At 42.5% G+C, this 22,703-nt stretch overlaps 1 protein-coding gene across 1 annotated transcript in view; it reads left to right on the top strand.

Moving 5' to 3' along the window:
* Nucleotides 1-22,381, top strand: part of KIF17 (kinesin family member 17) — a 39,834-nt gene extending 17,453 nt beyond the window's left edge. Inside the window, exons 8-15 of the mRNA XM_081845938.1 lie at nt 1,157-1,304; nt 2,672-2,766; nt 4,749-4,882; nt 6,788-7,019; nt 9,493-9,751; nt 10,812-10,885; nt 18,627-18,744; nt 20,749-22,381. Coding sequence (XP_081702064.1) covers nt 1,157-1,304; nt 2,672-2,766; nt 4,749-4,882; nt 6,788-7,019; nt 9,493-9,751; nt 10,812-10,885; nt 18,627-18,744; nt 20,749-20,948 — 1,260 coding nt within the window. The 3' untranslated portion in view covers nt 20,949-22,381. The remainder of the gene's footprint in view (nt 1-1,156; nt 1,305-2,671; nt 2,767-4,748; nt 4,883-6,787; nt 7,020-9,492; nt 9,752-10,811; nt 10,886-18,626; nt 18,745-20,748) is intronic.
* Nucleotides 22,382-22,703: the final 322 nt, after the last annotated feature.

The raw sequence follows: 22,703 nt of genomic DNA, 5'->3' as shown, positions 1-22,703 counted from the left end.
TTATGGGGTCTTCGCTGCGAGATCACATTCATCCGGTACTATACCAGCTGCACTGGCTCCCGGTGGAGTACAGGATCAGGTTTAAGGTGCTGGTTTTAACCTTTAAAGCCCTATACGGCCTAGGACCCTTGTACCTACGGGACCGCCTCTCCTGGTATGCCCCACAGAGAAACCTACGGTCTGCAAATAATAACATCCTCAAGGTCCCAGGCCTCAGAGAGGATAGGCTGGCCTCAACTAGAGCCAGGGCCTTCTCGGCTGCAGCTCCAATCTGGTGGAACGCTCTCTCACAAGAGACTAGGGCCCTGCGGGACCTGACATCTTTCCGCAGGGCTCGCAAGCCAGAGTTGTTCCACCAGGCCTTTGGTCAGGGCGCAGCCTGACTCCCTCCTCTGGCAACCTGCACAGAATTTTGCTTAATCGGTTGCCATTAATTTGATTTTAATTAATTTTTATAATGAAATATTTTTAGAATGTGTGATTATTTGACTGTTTGATTATTTGATTGTTGTTAGCCGCCCTGAGCCCGGCTTCGGCTGGGGAGGGCGGGATATAAATAAAATTTATTATTATTATTATTAATATGCCTTTATATTTTTCTACTGTGGTTCTTGTACCAATGTTTTGAGATACTGTTGTTTTAGTATATGCTGCTTTAGTGTATTTTATAAACCACCCTGGAATTGGATAATGAAGGGTTTATCATTATTTTAATAACTTACTAACTAACCAACCTATATGCGTATGTGTGTGTATCAGCATCATTGAGAAAACACCCGAGAAACTAGTGACAATGCCAGATGGACCCTCTTTGGGAGAGCAGTCCACAGATAGGTCATCACAACTGAAAAGATCTTTTCTCCTGACTACTTGATTGCCAGAGTTTGACCTTCTGATTTTAGCTGTGGTCCTAAGCACAGCCATTTGAAAAATAAATAAATGAACAAACCTCTAATGATATCCATGGTATTTCCTTCTAGTTAAATATGCTTAGCAAAGCTTACTTTAAGGCTAAGTTTCTTAAAAATCTAAAGTTTTCAATTCTCTTGAAAATATAAATGAGCAAAACCACTGTGTGTCCTCCCTCAACAAATATTCTCTAGAGTTGGAATGTGCCACACCAGGATCCCTCAGCTGTTTTCCTTGACCTTTTCAGGAGTATGAGGAGAGGCTGGCGCGGCTGAAGGCTGACTACGAAGCTGAACAAGAATCTCGTGTCCGGCTGGAGGAGGATATCAGCGCCTTGAGAAATGCTTATGACATGAAGTTCCATACTTTAGATGAGACCCTCCAAAAGGAAGCAGGTACAGCCATGAAGCCAGAAGAGCGGCTGAATAATGTTCCTTTGAGTTGGAAGGGGTGGGGTGTCCTTGCACATCTCTATGACCAGCAGTTAAATTATGTTTAATAATTTCTGGTTATTAAGTTTCAGGTTAAATTATGCAAAGTAGTAAAATTAAAAGAACAAATGATGCAAACTAGGAGATTGTAGGCTGCACTCTTGAATAGGATTAGGATGTACTATTTTGATGCTTCTTTGGTCCCAGAGATGGTCTCAGAGCCAGCTGCTCCACCAGCTGATATTTTTAAATTAAAGGAAAAAGCTCCTGGCCTGATTTGTTGACAGTCTTATCATTTGAGGAACAGGAAATGCTCAAGACATCCTCTTGTTTGAGCCCAGGGCCTTACTTATGAGTAAGGTCATTCCCCATCCTGGTGTTAAAGTCACCACATACAATAAGAAGGTAGTTAGGATATCCAGTAGAGACTCCGTCCAACACTCTCCTATCCTTTGCCAAATCTCTGCTGTCATGTCTGAGGTTGATACAAATCAACGGACGCAGCTTGTGAGCCCAGATGGTTAGCACCTGGCAATAATTAGAGGAAGTGTCCTCTATCTCTGCGATCTCTGCATCTACAGTGACAGATTTCTGAATAGAATCATAGAATAGAATCATAGAATCCTAGAGTTGGAAGAGACCACAAGGGCCATCGAGTCCAACCCCCTGCCAAGCAGGAAACGCTCAACTGCCACTTCCACGCCTGAGCAAGGAAATTTTCCAGGCAGGTTGCTCCCATGTCCTAAAGCCCTGGAGCTTTAGAGAGTTTGTCTCCAGGAGCCAAATCTCCTGCAGACAGACTATGTCAAATGTGTGTCGGTACCTTTTAAAATCTGAGTCAGCTAATTTGTTCCTCCAGCCTGCAATATTCAAGATAAAAGTTTTAGGGGCTGGGCTAATTCTTTAATGGTCAATAGTCAATCTGCAGGAGAATCTACCAATAAGGTGTGTCTGTTTCCTACCCGCCAGTTGGAAATCGACAGCTGATGGTATTCATTTATACCTTTTAACCTGAGGACCCTCTTTTGAGGCAGCTTCTGTGCAATATGACTAGGAAGAGACTGGTTCTTTAAAGAAATCGTGATTGCTGTTGTTGCCTTTTAGAATGTTTTAAGGCTTTGTTATCATTATTGCTCTATTTATTACTCTGTTGTCTTAGTTACTGAAAGTGCCCACAGTATTGTATGGAAGGCAAAGTAGATATTTTAGAAGTCAATATATAAATGTATAAAATTGCATCACTCTCAGTTAAAAACTACTGCCTCTCTCAAGCTTAACAGAGCTTCAGGATAAAACTCATTTTTTCTCTGCATTTCCTTTATTTTCTCTAGAAACCACCCAGACAGTTGAAGCCATTGCTGACCAAGCTTCTTTGCCTCCAGGCCTTGCTAAAGAAACTGAAGTGTCAGTCAAGGGACCCAGGAAGGTGAACTTCCCTCAACAGATGAAATGATGGCCATGCATAAACCCTTTAAAAATACTTCTAAAATGACACAGGGTCTGTGTAACGTGAACCACCGATGGCCATGCAGAGTAGCTCTGTCACAGGAGACTGGAGTGTGTTTCAGTTGGAGGCGATTTGGATTTAATAATAATAGCCATTTAATAATATACCATTTATATCACTGCATTTAGGTATGATAGAAACCATGACTTTTTGTCGACTTAGGTACACCCTCCTCCCCTTCCTTTCCCCCTCTTTAGGAGCAGCTGCTGCAAAGAGACTGGCCACTTCTGCTTCTGTCTTTGACTGACTGCAGTTTAGCATTATGCCCAACCCTAAACCATGGTTATTCTTAGCTATGGGCTTGTGAAGCAAGCCAACTTCTTAAACCAAATTTTTAAGTAGGTTTGTTAATATTTATTATGTTTTTAATGCAATAAGCTGTGCTTAATAAATAAAAACCCCAGATGTGAATGCTTCTAAACTTCTCTTTGCAGCTACAGCATAGGTGGGAGAAGAGAGGGGAGGGGAGTGTCCAAGCCCAAGGCCTGCCTATTCTGATTACTGTCACAATAAACTGTGGATTATCATGACATTGAAACATAGCCCTTGGTGTAATTCTTACAAGAGCCAGGTAAATTAGGTCAGCAAGGGCGGATAGTGACTTCCCGAAAGCTTTTTAGCAGGTTCACAGCAGAGTAGTCTTTTAGTCACAAACCACTTCTCAACCATTCTATCTTACAGGTTAGCCCTGCTTGAATATATGGTGTGTTGTGGTGTACTCAGACACAGCAGTGGCATCTTAAAGACAAACCAATTTATTTTAGTATAAGTTTTCAAGGACTACTCTAATCCATTATACCAACTCCAAGTTATTAGAGGGACCCAGTGGTGGCCCATCCTGTGAAGTGAAGTGAAACAGAAATGTGCGTCTGCCCCCCCCCCCGACTGCTGCCACCAGAATGCCCCCTTTTGCTGATGCTTAAGCACCCTTCGTGGTGCTTAATTATGGGATTCAAGTGAATTTAATGAACTGTGTCCGATGTAACAAATGATTAAAGCCAGTACTTTTATATATTTAGTTCCATGAGATAACTTCGAGTAAGGAATTATACTTGAAGTTAATAGGTATTCTCCTGGATTAAAACAGTTTTGAAAACCAGACTAAGGGCTCATCCAGATGTCTGCTTCTCCCACGATTTCTAGGCATGGGTCTCAGAGGTTTTCCCCAGGAAAACCCGTTGTTTACTGCTGAATCGGAACAAACATCAATCCTCAGAAAAACCAATTGTTTGTTCCAATTCTACAGTAAGCAGCGGGTTTTCCTGGGGAAAGTGGGACCCATACCTAGAAATCATAGGACAAATGGAAGTGTGGATGAGTCCTTCAAGCACATGTGTGTTTATTTAGAAGTGAGTCCCACTAAGGTCTCCAGTAAGTGGTATAGGATTACACCCATGCTTTGCTCAGGAATAAATCCCACTGAAATAAGTGAGACTAGTTCTGGGTAAACATGCTTTTGTTGAGATTCCTACACTGCAGTGTGCATTGTGAAGTCAGCAGCTCAGTTTCTCTGCTGGTTGATGATAGAAGCATTTCATTGTTGCCCAGCAACTTCAGGGCATGTCCAGGGAGCAAACTGTTTCCTCTCCCTTTCCTCTCCCAGAACCTTGCACAACAGCTGGGTTGGCTGGGACTGAAGTATGGCAGCAGCAAAACCAACAGCAGTAGTAACCAAGCGCTGGGTGCACAATGCTCCAGCAAGCCTTGACCTTAGACTTCAGACTGTGTGTCCAGTGGATGGGCCAGTCTTTGTTTCCTTTCTCCCAATCCCTTCTGGGAGACAGGCAAAATATAGGATGTTGAATTTTGGAAACTTGTATGTGAATCAGCTTTAGTCCATCCCTCAATGTGGATATCATGCATATTCAAAATGGCTGCCTCCCATTTTCCCTTACACTCAGGAGTCCAACACAACTGAGCCGCCTGTTCCTTCTGTGGCCCAGAATTTGGAGAAAGCTGTCAGACCGGGGACACCTGGGACTGATGTGGCTGAGGAACTCCCAGTGGCAGTGAACCAGCAGCAAGTACTTGCCAGGTTGGTGTGAGGAATAGACAGACCATCAAGGGGTGCAATGTTTGCTGGACTTGCTCATTTGCTCCGATCCAGAGAGGCTCCCGTGTGGGCCCTCGAGGCCTGAAGCAGACACTGTTCCATTTTCCTTCAGTGTTGGGGGATTGGAGTCCCTGCATGCACCTTCATTGCATTTCATTTTTAATGTGTATGCCCCCTTTCTATATCTTTGCACAAGCCAATTTACAAGCTGAAGAAAGAACAAAAGATCATGCACCTCCTCCAATACAAAAAAGTCATAATAAAAACCTAACTTTAAAATAAACAACTTACATCATATAAAGTAATCCATTAGAATATAAGAGTGCACAATAAAATTAAATGTCAGTAAATAAGAGTGAATTTCTGTTTAATTATTAACAATTACAATAAATAATTGCTAAACTATAATCAATAATAATGACAGCAAGCCACAATGCATAAAATAACACAATACATACAAAACCATGTAAAAGGATCAAACTGAGAAACAAAGATGCACAACTTATAAAATTATTAAAAAAGAAAAGCCCTGAACTCCTCTCTTTGCCTCTGCTTCTGCTTGTCTTACAAGTCATGGTCTGGGAAAGGCTCCTTGGCCGGGGGGTGGGGGTGGGGGGGGGAGGCAAGGCAGGTGGGAAAAGCCATTGCCGGGTGGCCAACACAGTTTCTCGGCATGCCAAGGCAATGTCTGTGGAGGATTCTCTTGTTCAGAAGGTAGAAGGTCTGTGACCTGAATGGCAACTTCTTCCTCCCTCATGACAGTGGATACTCAGTTGCTCCTCCTTTGTCCCCACTGGCTTTTCCACCATGCTTTCCTCCTCAGCCTCCCTTGGCTCAGCTTCTTAGCAACCAGCTGTGGTCCAGAGGATCTTGTTTCAGCTGCTGCCTCTCCGGCCGGCCAGCCGTTGAAGTCTGTCTCCCTGCTGACCCCACTTCCTGCTTCAGTTCCAACAACCTTTGAATGTGCAGGCTCTGCCGGGCATGAAAAATTATTTTCCCTTTTGGAGATATTTATTTTCTTCAGTGCACTAGAACATTAGTTCTCAAACTCTGTTTTGGGTTTTTTTTGACAGATTTATTGAGGTTTCTCAGTCACAAAATCAGAAATAGTGGGAAGTTTCCCTAAAACTGCAAAATAGCCTGCCCATTATCACCAATATTCTCCTACAATGTGTTGGAAATAATAATAATAATAATAATAATAATAATAATAATAATAATAATAATAATAATTTATTATTTCTACCCCACCCATCTCTGGCACAGTCTCAGTTTAGACTTACACACTATAGCTTTATTTTTCCCCCTTTTAATTTTTCCACAACAATAATTAAATCTAAACAAATTTAACCTACATTTATTTGACTTCCCTCCCCTCCCCCTTGCGGTTCCTTATTTTATATCATAATCATACTGCCTAACCAATTCAAACCTATTTACAAATTTATCATTTTTACTCCTGTTATTTCTTACTGCTCATGTTTATGTCAATCCTACTAACATTTTTAATTGCTTACAGTTTGTCTTCATATATTCCCACACTATAGGGAATATAAGGCACATACAAAGCATTCTTTTCTTCAAAGAATTCTGGGCACTGTGTTTTTTAAAGGTTGCTGGGAATTGTAACTCTGTGAGGAGGAAAATATAGTGCCCAGAATTGTTTGAGGGGAAGAATGTGCTTCATATCTGCACAGCCTAAGGGGAGCAGCTGGGAAGCTGAACAGGACTGGCCAGCACCCAATAATCTTTTGCAAAGTTCAGGGGTTCCAAGTTTCAGGGATCCTCAGCAGACAAGTTAGTGGCAAAATGGAGGTGGGAGAGACTGAATATAGAAAGTTGGGCAAGCTGTGCTTAGAGCTAAGACATTGCCTCCGACCCTCTTAGATTGCAGATGCTGGAGCAGCAGGTGGTGGGAGGTGAACAGGCCAAGAACAAAGACCTGAAGGAAAAGCATAAACGGCGAAAGAAAATTGCTGATGAGCGGAAGAAGCAGCTGCTGGCAGCTTTGCAGAAATCAGATGAGGACAGCAGTGACTGGGTCCTGCTCAACGTCTATGATTCCATCCAGGAAGAAGTGCGAGCCAAAAGCAAATTGTTGGAGAAGATGAAGGAAAAGGTGATTCCTTTCTCCTCTGAAGTCTTGTACAGTGGTGGGTAAGGACAGCTTTCCACACCACACTCAAGGGCATTGTGCAGTAACGGACTTAGGATCAGGTCCTTCTCACCATGACCTTTAAAGCAGGAGTTCCCAAACTATGGTGCATGGACCACCAGTTGTCTACAAGCTTCATTCAGGTGGTCTGTGCCTTGTCCATGTTCAGTAGTCATTGATTTTAATGGTATATTTATTGTTTCTTTAAGTTCTTACCAGTGCCAGATTAAACCCTGTGGAGGCCCCTGGGCAGTTGAAATCTTGCAGATGGTGGGCTCGGTTTCTGAGTCAATGCAGGTTTCTCTTCCAAATTCAAATTCTTTCAAGATCAAATCAATATTATTTTGATCCGTTGTTGTGGGATCCCTAAAAGGTGTGGACTCCTAGGCCAGTGCCAACTCTGCCTATTTGGTAATCCAGCAGTGCTTCTTACATTGTATTGTTTTACAATTTAAATTCCATAAAATTCAAAAAGCATACAGCATCTCACACAGCGCATTGCAATTGTTGTAACAGGCAGAAAAATAATTAAGTTGTCCACCAAGACCTTCAGCAATTTTCTAGCTTGAGAAGCATTGCTTTAAAGCATTGCTTTTCATACTAATATAAGTAGTGTTAGTAGTATCACCACCATTTTATTTTGTATCTACATTTAGTTTGATTTTTTAAGAGGAGAAAGGGTGGTGGGGAGAGAGGAGAAAACCAGAGAGGCCTTATGGAAATGAGGGCAGAGCTCCTTTACCTAAAATAGTTGTATAGAAAAGGGAATTTGCAACAGGTTTAGCTTTCCCCACCCTGCAGAACAAGCTGCAACCATTCAAGTTTAAAGGAGCCAAGACTACCTCCATATTTGACCAAGTGGTATGTCCCTTGCATGGAGAAGATGGAGAATGCTATTGGGTGACAGGCAGAACTGCTCAGCATCTACTTTGCCTCTGTCTTCACCAAAAAGGAAAGCAATGCTCAACCTGTGAGAGGGATCTCAGGGTCTTGGTAGACCACAAGCTTAACATGAGTTAACACTGTGTATATATGCTAATACTGTTTTAGACTGTATCAACAGACGTGCCCTACCCGGACTCTGAGATCAACACCTGAGGCCCTTCTTCATGTGCCTCCTCCATGAGAGTTTCGGTAAGAATGCTCCTTTTCTGCAGTGGCTCCCCATTTGTGGAATGCTCTCTGTAAGGAGGTTTGGTTGCCACCTTCATTATACACCTTTACACACAGGCAAAAATGTTCCTCTTCAACTAGCACTTTGGCTAATTAATATCCCATAGCCCTTTAAATGTGTTGTAGGTGGGGGGTTATTGGATTAGTTCTTGTATTTTGTGTTTTTTATCTTGCATTTTTTGTTGTGAACCTTCCTGAGGTCTACAGATGAAGGGTGACATAATAATAATAATAATAATAATAATAATAATAATAATAATAATAATAATAATAATTTATAGTGTTCTAGTCAAGGGAAGTAGGGCACTTCTGTTGATAAAATAGTATCAGTATACATCACAGTGTTAACTATACACTGTGCACTTATACACCTTTATGCGCCAAGGGAAGTAAAAGTCCCACTCTATTCTGCCTTGGTCAGACCCCACCTGGAATACTGTGTCCAGTTCTGGGTGTCACAATTTAAGAAAGACGTTGACAACCTGAAATGTGTGCAGAGAAGGGCAGCCAAGTTGATCAAGGGCCTGGAAACCAAGCCTTATGAGGAATGGCTGAGGGAGTTGGGGACATTTAGCCTGAAGAAGAGGAGTCTCAGAGGAGAGATGATAGCTATCTTCCCTTATCTCAAGGGCTGTCACATGGAAGATGGAACAAGCTTGTTTTCTCCTGCTCTGGAGGGCAGGACCCGAACCAATGGCTTCAAGTTACAAAAAAGGAGATTCCAACTAAACACCAGGAATAACTTTCTGACAGTGAGAGCTGTTTGACAGTGGAAGAGTCTCCCTTGGGAGGTGGTGGACTCTCCTTCCTTGGAGGTTTTTAAGTAGAGGTTGGATGGCCATGTGTCACGGAAATGGCATTTCCATCTGGCTTCCATCACGCCAGAAGCGGTTTATGCTGACCACATGACCTGGAAAGCTGTCTGTAGACAAACGCCGGCTCCCTCGGCCTGAGAGCGAGATGAGCTTTATGACTGATATTGTTGATTCTTTGTCGTATTTCTTTTTGTTATGTTTTCACTTTTTGTTTTGTTAACAATAAATAAAAAGTTGTGTTTTTTTAAAAAAAAAGTTTGGTAGTTATATTATGATTTTCAACTGAGCTAGTTCCGTGCCCATCATCAGGTGCAAGCTCCTCAGGTGATGCTCATGCAGGTGTGAGCCAGCCCTATGATAGGCTCAGGTAAGGACTCGTCAGCTTGTGTACTCTGGATCCCAACATTTTACTTAGTTCTTATTCCCATAACTGGCTGCTTTCTTCCCAGCTGAGGGTTGCTGAGACTGAAATCAAAGACCTTCAGTCCGAATTTGAAATGGAGAAGATTGATTATTTGGCCACCATCCGCCGCCAAGAGCGGGAGCTCCTCCTTTATCAACAGCTACTGGACCAGGTGCAACCCCTCATACGGCGGGACTGTAATTACAGCAACTTTGATAAAATCAAACGGGAGTCCACGTGGGATGAAGAATCAGGCTGCTGGAAAATCCCAGAGCCTGTCACTCAAAAGACCAGTCTCCCTGCAGGTAAGAAGAACAACTCGGAATTACCATGTTACATTGCTCTGGTTGCCCATTCATAAAAAATGGAGCAAAAATGGTCTCCCAGGATTTTCATGTGGGTTTCACTCACTTCTTAAGGACTTCTTGGGTATCTTATTTCTTTCATGGTCACTCTGGGACTATTTAAAATACTTTTCACATCTCACCTTCATGCACAGTGAAATCGGGAACAGGCTTCAGGCTCATGGACTTGGAGCTAAGCAAGATGTGTGGGGGGGGGGGTGGATCTACTTACTGCATTCAAAATGGAGTTCTCAGAGTAGGGGAGCAAAATGTGACCCCTTCCACCACTACGCTTTGTTCCTTTAAGAGTTTTTCTCTCTGCCCAGCTCAGTTCTGGTATGGAAACCAGCTGGAGAGAGAACAACTTAAGAACTGCAGAATGCAGTGAGGTGTTGCTTCTCCAGCTGAAAAACCCCACACGTGCCTACTCAGAATTAAGCCTCATTCTTTTGCTCACAGGTAAGTGTGTACATGACTACAGCTATATATCAGAAAATCCCTATTGGTGCTAATGGAGATTTCCTCCCAATGCAAATAGCAGCTTCAAATGAAGGATTTTCCTCAGAGTCCTGGAGAGGCCTGCCTGCCTGCCTGCTGTGATCCCAATAATCACACCCACCCACAATTAATGTTTGCATTTTTTCAAAAATGATGCCTTAAATGCTCCTTGCTGTCCAGTGCTCCTTTGGGAGAAAGGGTGGATGATGATGATGATCAATAGAGGGTTTGTGAGAAAGAGACTAAACTGCTCAAGCCTCAGGTCAAAATATGAGTCCTGACCAACCAATCGACATTTGCCCTCTGATTGGCTTCCACCAATTAAGCAACAGCAACTGTTGTTGACTAATGAACGGATGGAATTTATTGCATCCCCGCTTTAAAAACGTTTAGAAAGCAAGCTGTTAAATAGGCCTTTGTAAGTCTATGCAGATACTGGATCCTGGCCCCAGGTGACATGAAACTAGCAGAGAAATGAGCCACCACTGAGGCTGAGAGCCACCATTACTCTTCTTTTCCATAGCAGTTTCATCGTTGTCACAGACCAAAGCAGGCAGGAAGAGCTCATCATCAGAGAATGGGGATGCAGCAGCAATGGTAAGCTAAGGAAGGGTACTTGGGCAATACTGAGAATGTTACACAATGTACACATAATAAATGATCCAGCGTGCTTCACTGGCATGACAGCTGGGAGTCTGCGCTGAAGGTAAAACTTCAGGGGATTCTGTTGATCTCCAAGCTGGTTCACACATTGCCTTCAGAATGAGGGGAAAGAGTGAAACTAACGCCCTGCTGCTTGGTCACTGGAGGAAGATATTAGGGGTGGGGGCTTGAGTGCAGGCAGGGTTTAGCTCCTGCCTTCTTCCAGCAGCCAAGGGAAAGGGGCGGCAGCGGCAGCGGCAGCGGCAGCAAGGGATTGGCCCTGTCTCCTGCATTCTTCAATTTAGAGTACAATATATAAGTCCGTGTGGAAAGCTCAGAGCGACCAACTGGGAGCAGTCGTGGTCATGGAGAAGCAAGACCCTCTTTGTTATATAGATTATATTTTTATTCGTTTTCAAATACAAAAGCAAATGTATACATTCCATACATCTTAATTACATCTTACTTCTCTTTTTTGACTTCCCTCAATTTGTCTGCCATTCCTTTTTTTTTTTATAAATATTTATTAAGGTTTTTAAATATAAATGCACAAATAATAAACGATCTTACTTCTATCACAACAATTTCATCACTTCTTTGGACTCCCTCACGTCTCCCGCTCCCATTTACATCGTTAAAAATTTTTTCCAAACAAATTATCAACTTGTTTACAATCTCATGTCCAGTCATTCAAATATAATCTAGCACTTCTTCCAAAAAATTTTATATTTTCTTTAGTCTCACTTATCATCAAATTTAAATCTAGTTTAGTGGTGGCCAATTTTTTGTAATCTAGCATCCTTCTTAACATTCAACCAAATTACAATGTTTTTGTAGATACATCTTGAATTTCTCCCAGTCTTCCTCCATCTTCTCTTCTCCCAGATCACGGATTCTGCCAGTCATCTCGGCCAGTTGCATATAGTCCATCAGCTGCATCTGCCACTCTTCCAGTGTGGGTAGATCTTGAGTTTTCCAATTTTTTGCGATGAGAATCCTTGCTGCCGTTGTTGCATACATAAAAAATGTTCGATCCTTCTTTAACACCTTCTGGCCGACAATACCCAGAAGGAAGGCCTCTGGTTTCTTAGGGAAGGTATACTTAAATACCTTTTTCAGCTCATTATATATCATTTCCCAGAAGACCTTCACCTTAGGGCATGTCCACCAGAGGTGAAAGAATGTTCCTTCATTTTCTTTACATTTCCAACATTTATTATCAGACGAATGGTATATTTTGGCAAGTTTAACTGGGGTCATGTACCATCTATATATCATTTTCATTACATTTTCCTTCAGAGCATTACATGCGGTGAAGTTCAGCCCAGTGGTCCACAACCTTTCCCAGTCCTCAAACATAATGTTATGCCCAATGTCCTGTGCCCATTTTATCATAGCCGATTTAACCATTTCGTCTTGTGTATTCCATTTTAGCAGCAAGTTATACATTCTAGATAGTACCTTGGTCTTTGGTTCTAACAATTCTATTTCTAACTTCGATTTCTCCACCTGGAACCCTAACTTTTTGTCATTTTTAAAAACTTCTTTAATCTGAGCATAATGTAACCAGTCTCGCACCTTATCCTTCATTTTCTCCAAACTCTGCCATTTCCAATTGTCTCCATCTTTTTCTAATATTTCCCAATATTTTGGCCATTTGGCCTCCGTATTGGGTCTTTTTCGGGCCTTAGCCTCCAGAGGTGAAAGCCACCTTGGGGTTTTATTTTCCAATAAGTCTTTATATTTTGTCCAGACATTAAACACTGCTTTCCTGACAATATGGTTCTTAAAGGCCTTATTGATCTTAACTTTATCATACCATAAGTATGCATGCCAACCAAAAGCATTGTTAAAACCTTCCAGGTCCAGTACGTCAGTGTCTTCGAGAAGTAGCCAGTCTTTTAGCCAGCAGAAAGCTGCGGCTTCATAGTACAACTTTAAGTCCGGCAGGGCAAAGCCCCCTCTTTCTTTCGCATCTGTTAATATCTTAAACTTAATTCTGGGCTTTTTGCCCTGCCAGACAAATTTAGATATATCTTTCTGCCACTTCCGGAAGCACTCCGTTTTGTCCACAATCTGTAATGTTTGAAACAAAAACAACATTTTTGGCAATACATTCATCTTAATAGCAGCAATTCGGCCTAACAAAGAAAGCTTCAATTTTGTCCAACTATCCAAGTCTCTCTTAATTTCAGACCAACATTTTTCATAGTTATCCTTGAATAGACTCAGGTTTTTTGCTGTTATGTTTACCCCTAGGTACTTTACCTTTTTAACCATAGTTAGTTCTGTTTCTCTCTGAAACCGTTCTGACTCTATGTCTGTCAATTTTTTTCCCAGCACCTTGGTTTTCTGTTTGTTTAATTTAAATCCCGCCACCCGACCAAAGTCCTGAATCAATTGTAATACTCTTTTCGTACTAGATTCTGGCTCCTGCAGGGTCAAAACTAGGTCATCTGCAAAAGCTTTAAGTTTGTATTGTTTCGCTCCGACCTGAATCCCTTCCACCAACCGGTCCCCTCTGATCATGTTCAAGAGCACCTCCAGAACCGAGATAAATAACAGAGGGGAAATCGGGCAGCCTTGTCGTGTTCCTTTTTCAATTTTGAACTCTTCTGTAACCACATTGTTAACTATCAATTTGGCCTTTTGTTCTGAATATATTGCATCAATCCCATTCTCAAACCCCCGTCCCACTCCCATTTCTTTCAAATTTCCCTTCATAAATTTCCAAGAAATATTATCAAAGGCCTTCTCCGCATCTATAAAAATTAACACTGCTTTTGTATTTATGTCTGTTTGCAAAAGTTCCAAAATGTCAATAATGTTCCTAGTATTGGCAAACATATGTCTACCTGGGAGAAAGCCTGCCTGGTCTTTATGAATTACTTCATTAAGAACTCTTTTAAGTCTACTTGCCAAAATGTCTGCAAATATTTTGTAATCCACATTCAGAAGGGAGATGGGACGATAGTTTTTGAGTTGTGTCTTTTCAGTTTCAGATTTTGGTATCAATGTGATAAAGGCTTCCTTCCACGATTCTGGCGCCTTCTTCCCTTCCATAATTTCATTACAGACCTCCATCATTGGTTGGATCAGATAGTCTTTTAATGTCTTATAATACTTGGAAGTCAAGCCGTCTGGCCCTGGAGATTTGCCCAGTTGCATGTTCTGAATGGCTTGTTCAATCTCTTGTTGTGTTATTTTGTTGTTCAGGATTAATCTGGTTTTTTGTGACAACTTTGTTAGTCCATTTCTTTCCAAAAATTGTTTAATCTCAGCCTCATCTTGCGGCCCTTGAGTGTATAATTTTTTGAAGTATCTCTGGAAGCACTTTCTAATTTCCATGGGGTTCTGAATGTTTCTTCCTTCAATTTCTAGATTTGTAACTGTATTTAATTTCTGTCTCTTCTTCAACTGCCAAGCAAGCAGTTTCCCACATTTATTCGCCGATTCAAAAGTTTTTTGTTTCATTAATTTAATCTTCCATTCTATTTCCTGGTTTATCAATTTGGAATATTGTGCTTGGTATAGTTTAATTTCTCTCAGAATCGGCTGTGACTTCGGATTTGATCTTAATTTCTTCTCCAATTCTTTAATTTTCTGCAAGATCTTATCTTTCCTTTCATTTTGTGTCCTTTTCTTTACGGCGTTCTGTTGTATCAAGAACCCCCTCATCACAGCTTTGCTTGCGTCCCAGATAGTTCTTTTTTCCACCGTAGTGTTCATATTTATCTCGAAATAATCCTTCAGAGTTTTTTGGGCCTTCTTAATAATCTCCTGGTCTCTAAACAAGCTATCATTCATCTTCCATCTAAAGGAGCCGGTTGGCAAAAGTGTCATATCCATCTTCAGCGCGTTATGGTCGGAGCAGGTCTTTGGGCAGATTTCCACTTTTCTAACCTTGGGTGCCAGACCTCTAGTTATCCATATTTGGTCGATTTAGTTCTCCAAATGTCAATCCAGTCCATATTGTCTGTCATTTCAAAAAAGGTCTTTGGTAGTCTGCCGTCTTTTGTAACATTTTGGTTTTGTGACTTATCCATGTTAGTCGATACGACCCCATTCATATCTCCCATCATAATGATGTTGTTGTAGTCCAGATAGTCCAGCATAATCTCATGCAACTTCTTATAAAATTCCGATTTCCCGTCATTTGGTGCATAAATTCCTAATATCAGAATCTTTTCTCCTTGATGTTGTATCTCAATTGCTAATATTCTTCCATGTTCATCTTTGAATAAAAATTTAGGTGACAGGCTCTCTTTTGCATATATCACCACTCCTCGCTTCTTTACTCTGTCCGAAGATATAAATTCTTGACCAAGTCTTTTGTTTATTAACACCTTTCTATGGAGCCTAGTCACATGTGTTTCTTGTAAGCAGATAATGTCCAATTGTTCTTTTTTTAATATATAAAAAATTTTCCTCCTTTTTTCCGGGATGTTACAGCCATTAATGTTCCAACTCAAAAGTTGCAGAGACATCCTGAATAAATCTGTTTATTTTTCAAGGGGTGGTACCTTATTCAAAGGATCTTCAGGATCCAAGGGTGCAGGTACCTCTGGTGTTTCAGGCCCTGGAAGTTGATCACCTCCTTTGTGAAGGTCCTCTCCGTATACGTTCAGAAATTTATCTCTATCTTCCAATGTTCTGATTTTGATCTTCTTCCCTCTAAAGGTAAAAGATAGTCCTTGAGGAAATTCCCACCTAAAGATGATTGAATTCTTCCTTAGTAATCTTGTCAACTCCAAATAGTTAGATCTAAGATCCAACAGTTGTTTAGGAATATCCTTGTAAATCTCAATTCTTTTGTCCAGAATGTCCAGTGACTTTCCGTAGTGTAGGCCCAGAATCTTGTCCCTTTCCTCCTTTGACCTCAATGTTATCAAACAGTCTCTGGGCTTCTCTTTCTTTATAAGTCTTCCAAGCCTGAAAGCTGAAACAATTTTAAAATCCTTTTCCTCTAAGCTCCAAAATTTGGAGAATTCTTTGGTCAAAAACTCAGCTAGGTTGCCTTCTTCCACTTCTGGTATTGCTCTTATCCTTAAATTGCTCTCCCGGTTCCGCAGTTCAATCATAGATAGATAGGTCTGGTGTTCACCTACTTGTTTGCAGAGTGGTCTTACCTCTTGTTCTAGATTTTCAAGTTTTTGGCTGGTATCTTCAGCCAATTTCCGATTTTCCCCTGCAGCCTCCTTCAATTCTCCAATTGCTTGAGTATTCTGTGCAACTTGTCCAGATAATTTATTTAAACATTCTGTGTTTTGGTCAATTTTATATGTTTGCTCATCAGCCTTCTTGTCCAAAGATTCTACTTTCTTGTCCAAAGATTCTAATTTTTCAAAAATTTTCTCTAAAATAGCAGTGCTTGCCCCTGAGGCCATATCTTCCAATTGTAATTCCTCAGTTTCTCCCTCCCCTGCCCGTGGCAGAGAGGCAGCTTCCTCCTCAGAAGGCAAAGTAGGCACAGATGATCTACGTGCCTGTGAGGCTGCGGTTAAAGTTGTCAAAGTTGTTTGTTTAGTTCTTCCTCTCCTTCTTGCACCACTCATTCCAAAGTTATCTAAAAGTCAAGGTCAAGCTGAGTTGTTCCCATGAGAAAGCAGCAGCCCAGATGGTAACAGTCAACAGAGGGCCGGGAAAAGGAAAGTAAAATAAGAGTCACTGCTATAAGTCCCAAATCCTCTAGGGGGAGTTTAAAGTATTTCAAGGAAGAGATCAATTTCAGTTAAAATAAAGTCAGATTTCTAAGTCCAAGAACCTTCAATAAAAAATTTTTTCAGCAGAGTTAGGGTTTAATACAGCAACAGTGTTTCTGATGGTGCAAACTGGTAATCCAAATGCCTCAGAGTAACAAGTTCAGACTCTCTCAGATTGTTTCAAAGTTCAGATTCAAAGTATCCAAACTGCAAACTGCAAACTGACAGCTCAATTTCTCAGGCAGCTCCAGCACCTGGGGTTTTTAGTTAAAATGTAGCTCCAAGAGAAGAAAGGTATCCCCATGCAGCTAAAATTCATAAAGTCCAGTACATGAAATTCTTATTCCACTTAAGATAAAGTTCAATGGGTGCTCAGATCAAATAGTTTAAAAGGTCTCTCTTTGCCTCCACTCCTCCAGCTCTTTGCGTTCAAGTTCAACGGGAGCGGAAGACGGACTTCCTGTTTTTCGTCACTCCGCTTTCAGCCAAATTTAATGCTTTAAAGTTCCAAATTGCATAAAGTCAATTATTTACTCACGGGTTGTTGTTTTCAAAGCAAAAATTTCAGGAAGAAAGGTCAGCGCTCACTGGCAACAGCTACGCGGCTTCACTCCGCCGATTGCGGAACGACCCTCAGCGCCGCAGCCTCCTCCACGATCCGGAGCCCCTTACGGGGTTCCTTCAACGTTTTGGGGGCCGCTACTGGCACCCGCCGGGTCCCAGGACCGCAGGCTTCTGCCGCCTGCGGTTTTCCGTTGTGGGTCTCCGCTTCGCCGTAGCGGACGACCCTTTCTCGAGCGGAGCTCCCTTCCCGGTTAGGAAAGGGCAGCCATTACCCTTCGCGCCGCCTCCGGAAGTCTTGTCTGCCATTCCTTCCTGTTGTTACTTTTTACACATTTCTGCCCTTTTTAACCCTTTCCCCTCACAGAGCTTCCTTAAAGCTTACAAACGTAATTTTATTATCACTCAGTTTTTGCATATATTGGATAAACTTTTCCCAATCTTCTGTAAATCTTGGATCTCGTCGATTCCGGATCCTTCCTGTCATTCTGTCCAGTTCTGCATAGTCCATCATTTTAGTTCTCCATTCTTCTATCGTAGGTAATTCCTCCTGTTTCCATTTCTGGGCCATCAATATTCTTGCTGCTGTCACTGCATATAAAAATAACTTCTTTTCTTTCTTATTTATCTCATTACCTGTAATGCCTAGTAAAAATGCTTCTGGTTTCTTAACAAATGTATATTTCAACATTTTCTTCAATTCATTATAAATCATTTCCCGAAAGCATTTTACCTTCTTACATTCCCACCACATATGAAAAAAGGTACCTTCTTTTTCTTTACATTTCCAACATTTGTTGCTTATCTTATACATTTTTGCTAACCTCACAGGTGTTACATACCATCGGCGCATCATTTTCATAACATGAATCAAGACCCTCTTGGGGTGTTAATGCTGTGAGCCCCTCCATTGTAGGCTCAGGTTGTAGATATGTGTCAATAGGACACCACAGTCTGTGCTGCACCTCATTCCAAAAGAAACACAAACTCTGGGTAAACTCCTTGAATCTCTGGAATCTCACACTGCTCAGAGTGGGGTGGCATGCAACAATATTTTCCAATTTTTCATGTTTAACCAGAGTGCATACATTCCACAGTGCTGTTACTCCCCCAGAAATTAAATGAGAAGTTAAGCTCTTCTACACACAATGGCTTTTCATAGGATACATTTAAGTAAGCTCTCAACCCTCTCATTTATACCCCATGGATAACTTGGTCTGGATTAGATTATTTTTTCCATGGCTTTGTAACCTAGTTTTTGGACCCCAGTGTGGAAACTAGACAGAGAAGTAAGTGTAGTTCAGCAGGTTAAAAGTGGGGCTGACATGTCAGGTTTCAGCCTCAGTTTCCCTCATGCGTAAAATGTGAACAGTAGTGACCTCTTTAGGTTAAATGATGACAAACTGGTGACTGCTTGGTTATGTTCCCAGCAGGAAGAAGACCGCTATAAAGTGATGCTGAGCAAGAGTGATAGTGAAAATATTGCCAGTAACTATTTTCGCTCAAAACGAGCAAGCCAGATTCTCAATGCTGACCCCATGAAGAGTCTAGGTAAATCCCTTCATGTGTTCTTTCCTTTTTTCCCCAAAAGGTTTGCCTGACTTATACATAATACCCAACATTTGTACAGTACTCTTAAGGTGTCCAAAAGGTTTCCGAAATATTATTTCAGTATTCCTTACAACAGAGGCAGGAACACTCCCACTTGTGGGAGGATCTTGGCTCACCGGGGGTCCAGTTTTATCTGCACCAGAACCACCTGTCAACACAAGAGTGCAAGGGCAGAGTTCAGTTCTGCCTTGGCTGCAACTGCCTATTCCCAACAGGGAACATGAGCTTGCAAGCCAAAACATAATTTCTTCCCCTCCTCCCCATCAAGTGACAGGGAAGGGAGAAAGAAAGGTGCCTTTTGCAAGCGTTGGCAGTGGGCAGGAGGAGTCCCAGCTGCTGCTTCCCCCCTCTACTAGACTTCTAAAGTTCAAGGTTGCAGCAGCTGAGCAGGCAAACCTTTGGAAGGATTAGCCCTGTGCAGCAGAGTGTCCATGCAGTTCAGGCCCCGCAAGGCTGCAAAATACTTTGCAGCAGCACACAGTCAGCAGACTCCTTTCTCAGTAGCCTTTGCCCCCCCCCCTCCACTCTCTACCCTCTACCCTCTACTTCCTATTTATGTGGATAATGTTGAGAGCCTGCTCTGCAAATGCCCACTGTAAAAAAGGGAGTACCTTCAAAATGCTAAAATCTCAGTCTCTCTCTCTCTCTCTCCCCCCCCCCCCCGTTGATGGAATCTTCTGCTCTTGCTAAAAGGATTTTCCCTCTCCAATTCAGTAGCACCTTGCAGATGGCATTGCTGTGGTGCCATGTAATTGACAGGCTGTACCCACTTGTCAAATTTGTCCCATGAGACCAATCATGATAAGGATCTGGCCAAAGAGGTTTCTCCCCATCCCTGCTCTACAACAACCCAGGATGATAGGCCAGGAAGTATTATTATCTCTGTTTTGCAAATGACGAGCTGTGTTGGAGGAACTGACGCACCTACCAGTAAGTCCATGACAATCCTCACTTCCAAACAACTTGTTTATTGAGCATTCATCCTGATCTGTTTGCAAAGAGGTTGCAAAGAGATGACCTTGCATCAAGTAATTGCTGTTTCCCCATCACTTTCCTTATTGTTATAATCTGATTTTGCAGTAGTTCTGTTGTGCAAAAGCACCAAATTGGCATTAGTTTCAGTGTGAATTTGGCATCATGTGATTGAATCCCACCCAAACAACAGTCTGTAAGGGCCCAGTGACAAGACTGAAACTAGGGACTTACTGCTTAATAGTTTCCTGGATGGCACTGAACTACACAAGGTCAGGCCTTATGCTGCAGTCCTACAGTCATTTAACTGAAGTTAATAGGACTTGCTTCTGAGTAAACATGGTTAGGACTGTGGTGTTAGTATGTCACTGTACCTATTCCATATCATCAACATCCTCTGTTATTATACAAGTATCTAATATGCATACATACACAATAGGCAATGTACAGGGTTTTGTTTTTTTAAAGCATGTCTCAAAATCTTTAAAAAGCATAGCCTCAAAATCTTCCTATATACATAGCAATGTAAGGCTATTGATGATGTAGTTCATGTGGCTGTCAGGAGGTGAGGGCAGGTGGACTGGGCGATCTGTTTAACCTGTTTGCCAAACCGCTCTGTGAAGCACCTTCCCCCATCCATTAAACATGGCTGCAGGTTTAATGGAGGGGAAGAGGAGGTGTGTCAGAAAACCACCCTCTGAAGGGGGTTCAGGTGAGCTGTGAGAAGGAGGGGATGGGCAAGGGGGGGTGCGGTGAAGAGAGGGAAGTTGCAGGATTGGCAAATGGGTTGGTGAGTGGAGTGAGGTGGGACTGCAGCCCCGAGTATTAAAAAATATTTATGCTAAGTGATGTATAGGTTTCTCCAGGGAGATGTAGTGTTTCATGTTGAAATTAGACCAAGTATCTCATTGTTCTCTCTCTCCGTGTGTGTGTGTGTGTGTGTGTGTGTGTATGTGTGTTTGTCCTTTGCAGCTTCCCATAATTCTCCCCCTTTGCTGAACAACAATACCTCCATCCTGACTTCCAGCCTGGCTCCTATTCCGCCTGCCCAAACGGTGGAGATGCCCCAGCCACGTCCCTTTCGTCTCGAATCTCTGGATTTCTCCTCTCCGTCAGCCAAGACAAAGCGCAAGAAAAGCCGGAACAACTTGAGTGGCGGCGACCCTCTCTGACTGCTGTGATTGTTGGTCTGCTTGCCAGGCTAGTCAACATCTGGACACCCTTCCTTGACCCCCATTTTGGGGACCATAGCTGCTTTTCAAAGGGATCCATGGCTTTTCTTTCCCTTTTGGGGAGAGTGAAAGCAATTAAATGCTGCTTCCCACAGACGATAGTGTGGTCAGCCCTCCATGTTCAAGGTGGGGCTGATACCTCTCTCACAATTGCCTATTCCTTTGCCATTTTGTAGTGACCTTGCCTTTCAGTCAGCTCTCCCTCTCCCAATCATTGAAATGCACGGCAGCAGGAAGCGAACTCAAACCCAGAACAGATGGATTAAGAATTCTTGGTGGTGGACCTTAAGATTATCCAAGTGTTGCCTTTTGCTTCCCTAATTTGTTGTAGGAAAGGACGCTAGTGGGCATAATCTGTCAGAAAATCCCAAAGCCCATTTAATAGCCTGTAACATCACTGCCCTGCCTGTTTAGCTCAGTTTAGATCCTGACTCTGCTCTCATTTTGGATTTTGAGGGATTCTGAAGCAGACAGACAAGAGCAGAAGGGAGATCTATTCTACACTTAAGAGCAGAATAGTGGCTGAAGGGGGTTGAATTTTGAGTAGTTGAAAAGAAAAGTGCTCAAAGCAGAACCTGCACAGTTTAAATTTATGCTGTGCTGGGTGGGAAATGTCTTCTGGGAGCTGCCCGCCTGTCAAGCAGCGTTCAAGGGGAGCTGAGAGGGCTGAGTAAGGCTGGGAAGCTCCACTGTCAATCTAGGCAGGGGGTCAGAGAAAGGGAGGGTATGTCTGCCCAGCTGACGATGCCTGGGCTTCCCCAGAAGCTGGACTCCAGAAGCTTCTCTCCTGCTCTTCACTCAGCAGCCCAGCATTTCATTGCAGCTCAGTTGCATCCCCATATAGGGTGTTGGAGGGGAGGATTGCGGGGGGGGGGGGGCAGATAGACAGATTTCCCAGATCATTTCTCTTCTGCTCAGAAGGCACAGTACGGTTTTTCTACACCCCATTGTTCTTGGGGACACCATTAATGTCACCTTCCAAAGCTCTTCAGTTTTACATTTTTAGCTAGAGCAATTTCTTGTCACTTCTGCAGCCTGAGATGACCTCAGTCCAGCAGGCACTTCCCTCCTCCTTCACCACAGCAAGAGAATACACTCTTACAACAGTTTCACTGCCACGCCTTAGCCACTGCTTTCTTCAAGCCCATTTCAAGATGGATGCCTCACCACAGAACGTGGGCTTTTGATACTGCAGAATAATTCACCAGCTTTGTCCACTAGATGAGAACAGTTGAAAACGGGAGTGGGAGTAAGAGTAGCACATTCATGTGAGAGTCAGATGTTAATTTAAGGTACTGCTCTCTGTCCATGTGTTAGTTGATTTCTTTGTTTTCACCTTTTATGTGAGCACAATAAACTGCCTGTTAATGAAACTTTAGCTTGGTTGCTCTATAGCCCATGTTGTCCTCCACTATCCATTCTCAATTTAATTGTAACCCTGGAAGGAAATGTGCCATAAACAGAGGGCAGGGAAGAAGAGAATCTCTGCCAAGAATCTCTGCAAGCTTGGACCCCAAACGCTGGGGGTTCTGAATGACTTCCTGCCTTCTCCCTCCCATTCCCCTATCTGGGATTAGCATGCAATATCTGCACTTCCCTCATACCACAGATTCCTGGCAGGGGCCCTGAGGCAGGGGGGGGGGGCGCAGAGCGGAGTGGATATTCTGCTGGTCTGTGCCTCAGCCCAATCAAGGA

This window comes from Podarcis erhardii (assembly GCF_964252035.2).
Source record: "Podarcis erhardii genome assembly, chromosome: 17".
Taxonomy (NCBI): Eukaryota; Metazoa; Chordata; class Lepidosauria; order Squamata; family Lacertidae; genus Podarcis; species Podarcis erhardii.
The sequence above is the reverse complement of the archived record's forward strand: the minus strand, read 5'-3'. Positions and strand labels throughout refer to the sequence as shown.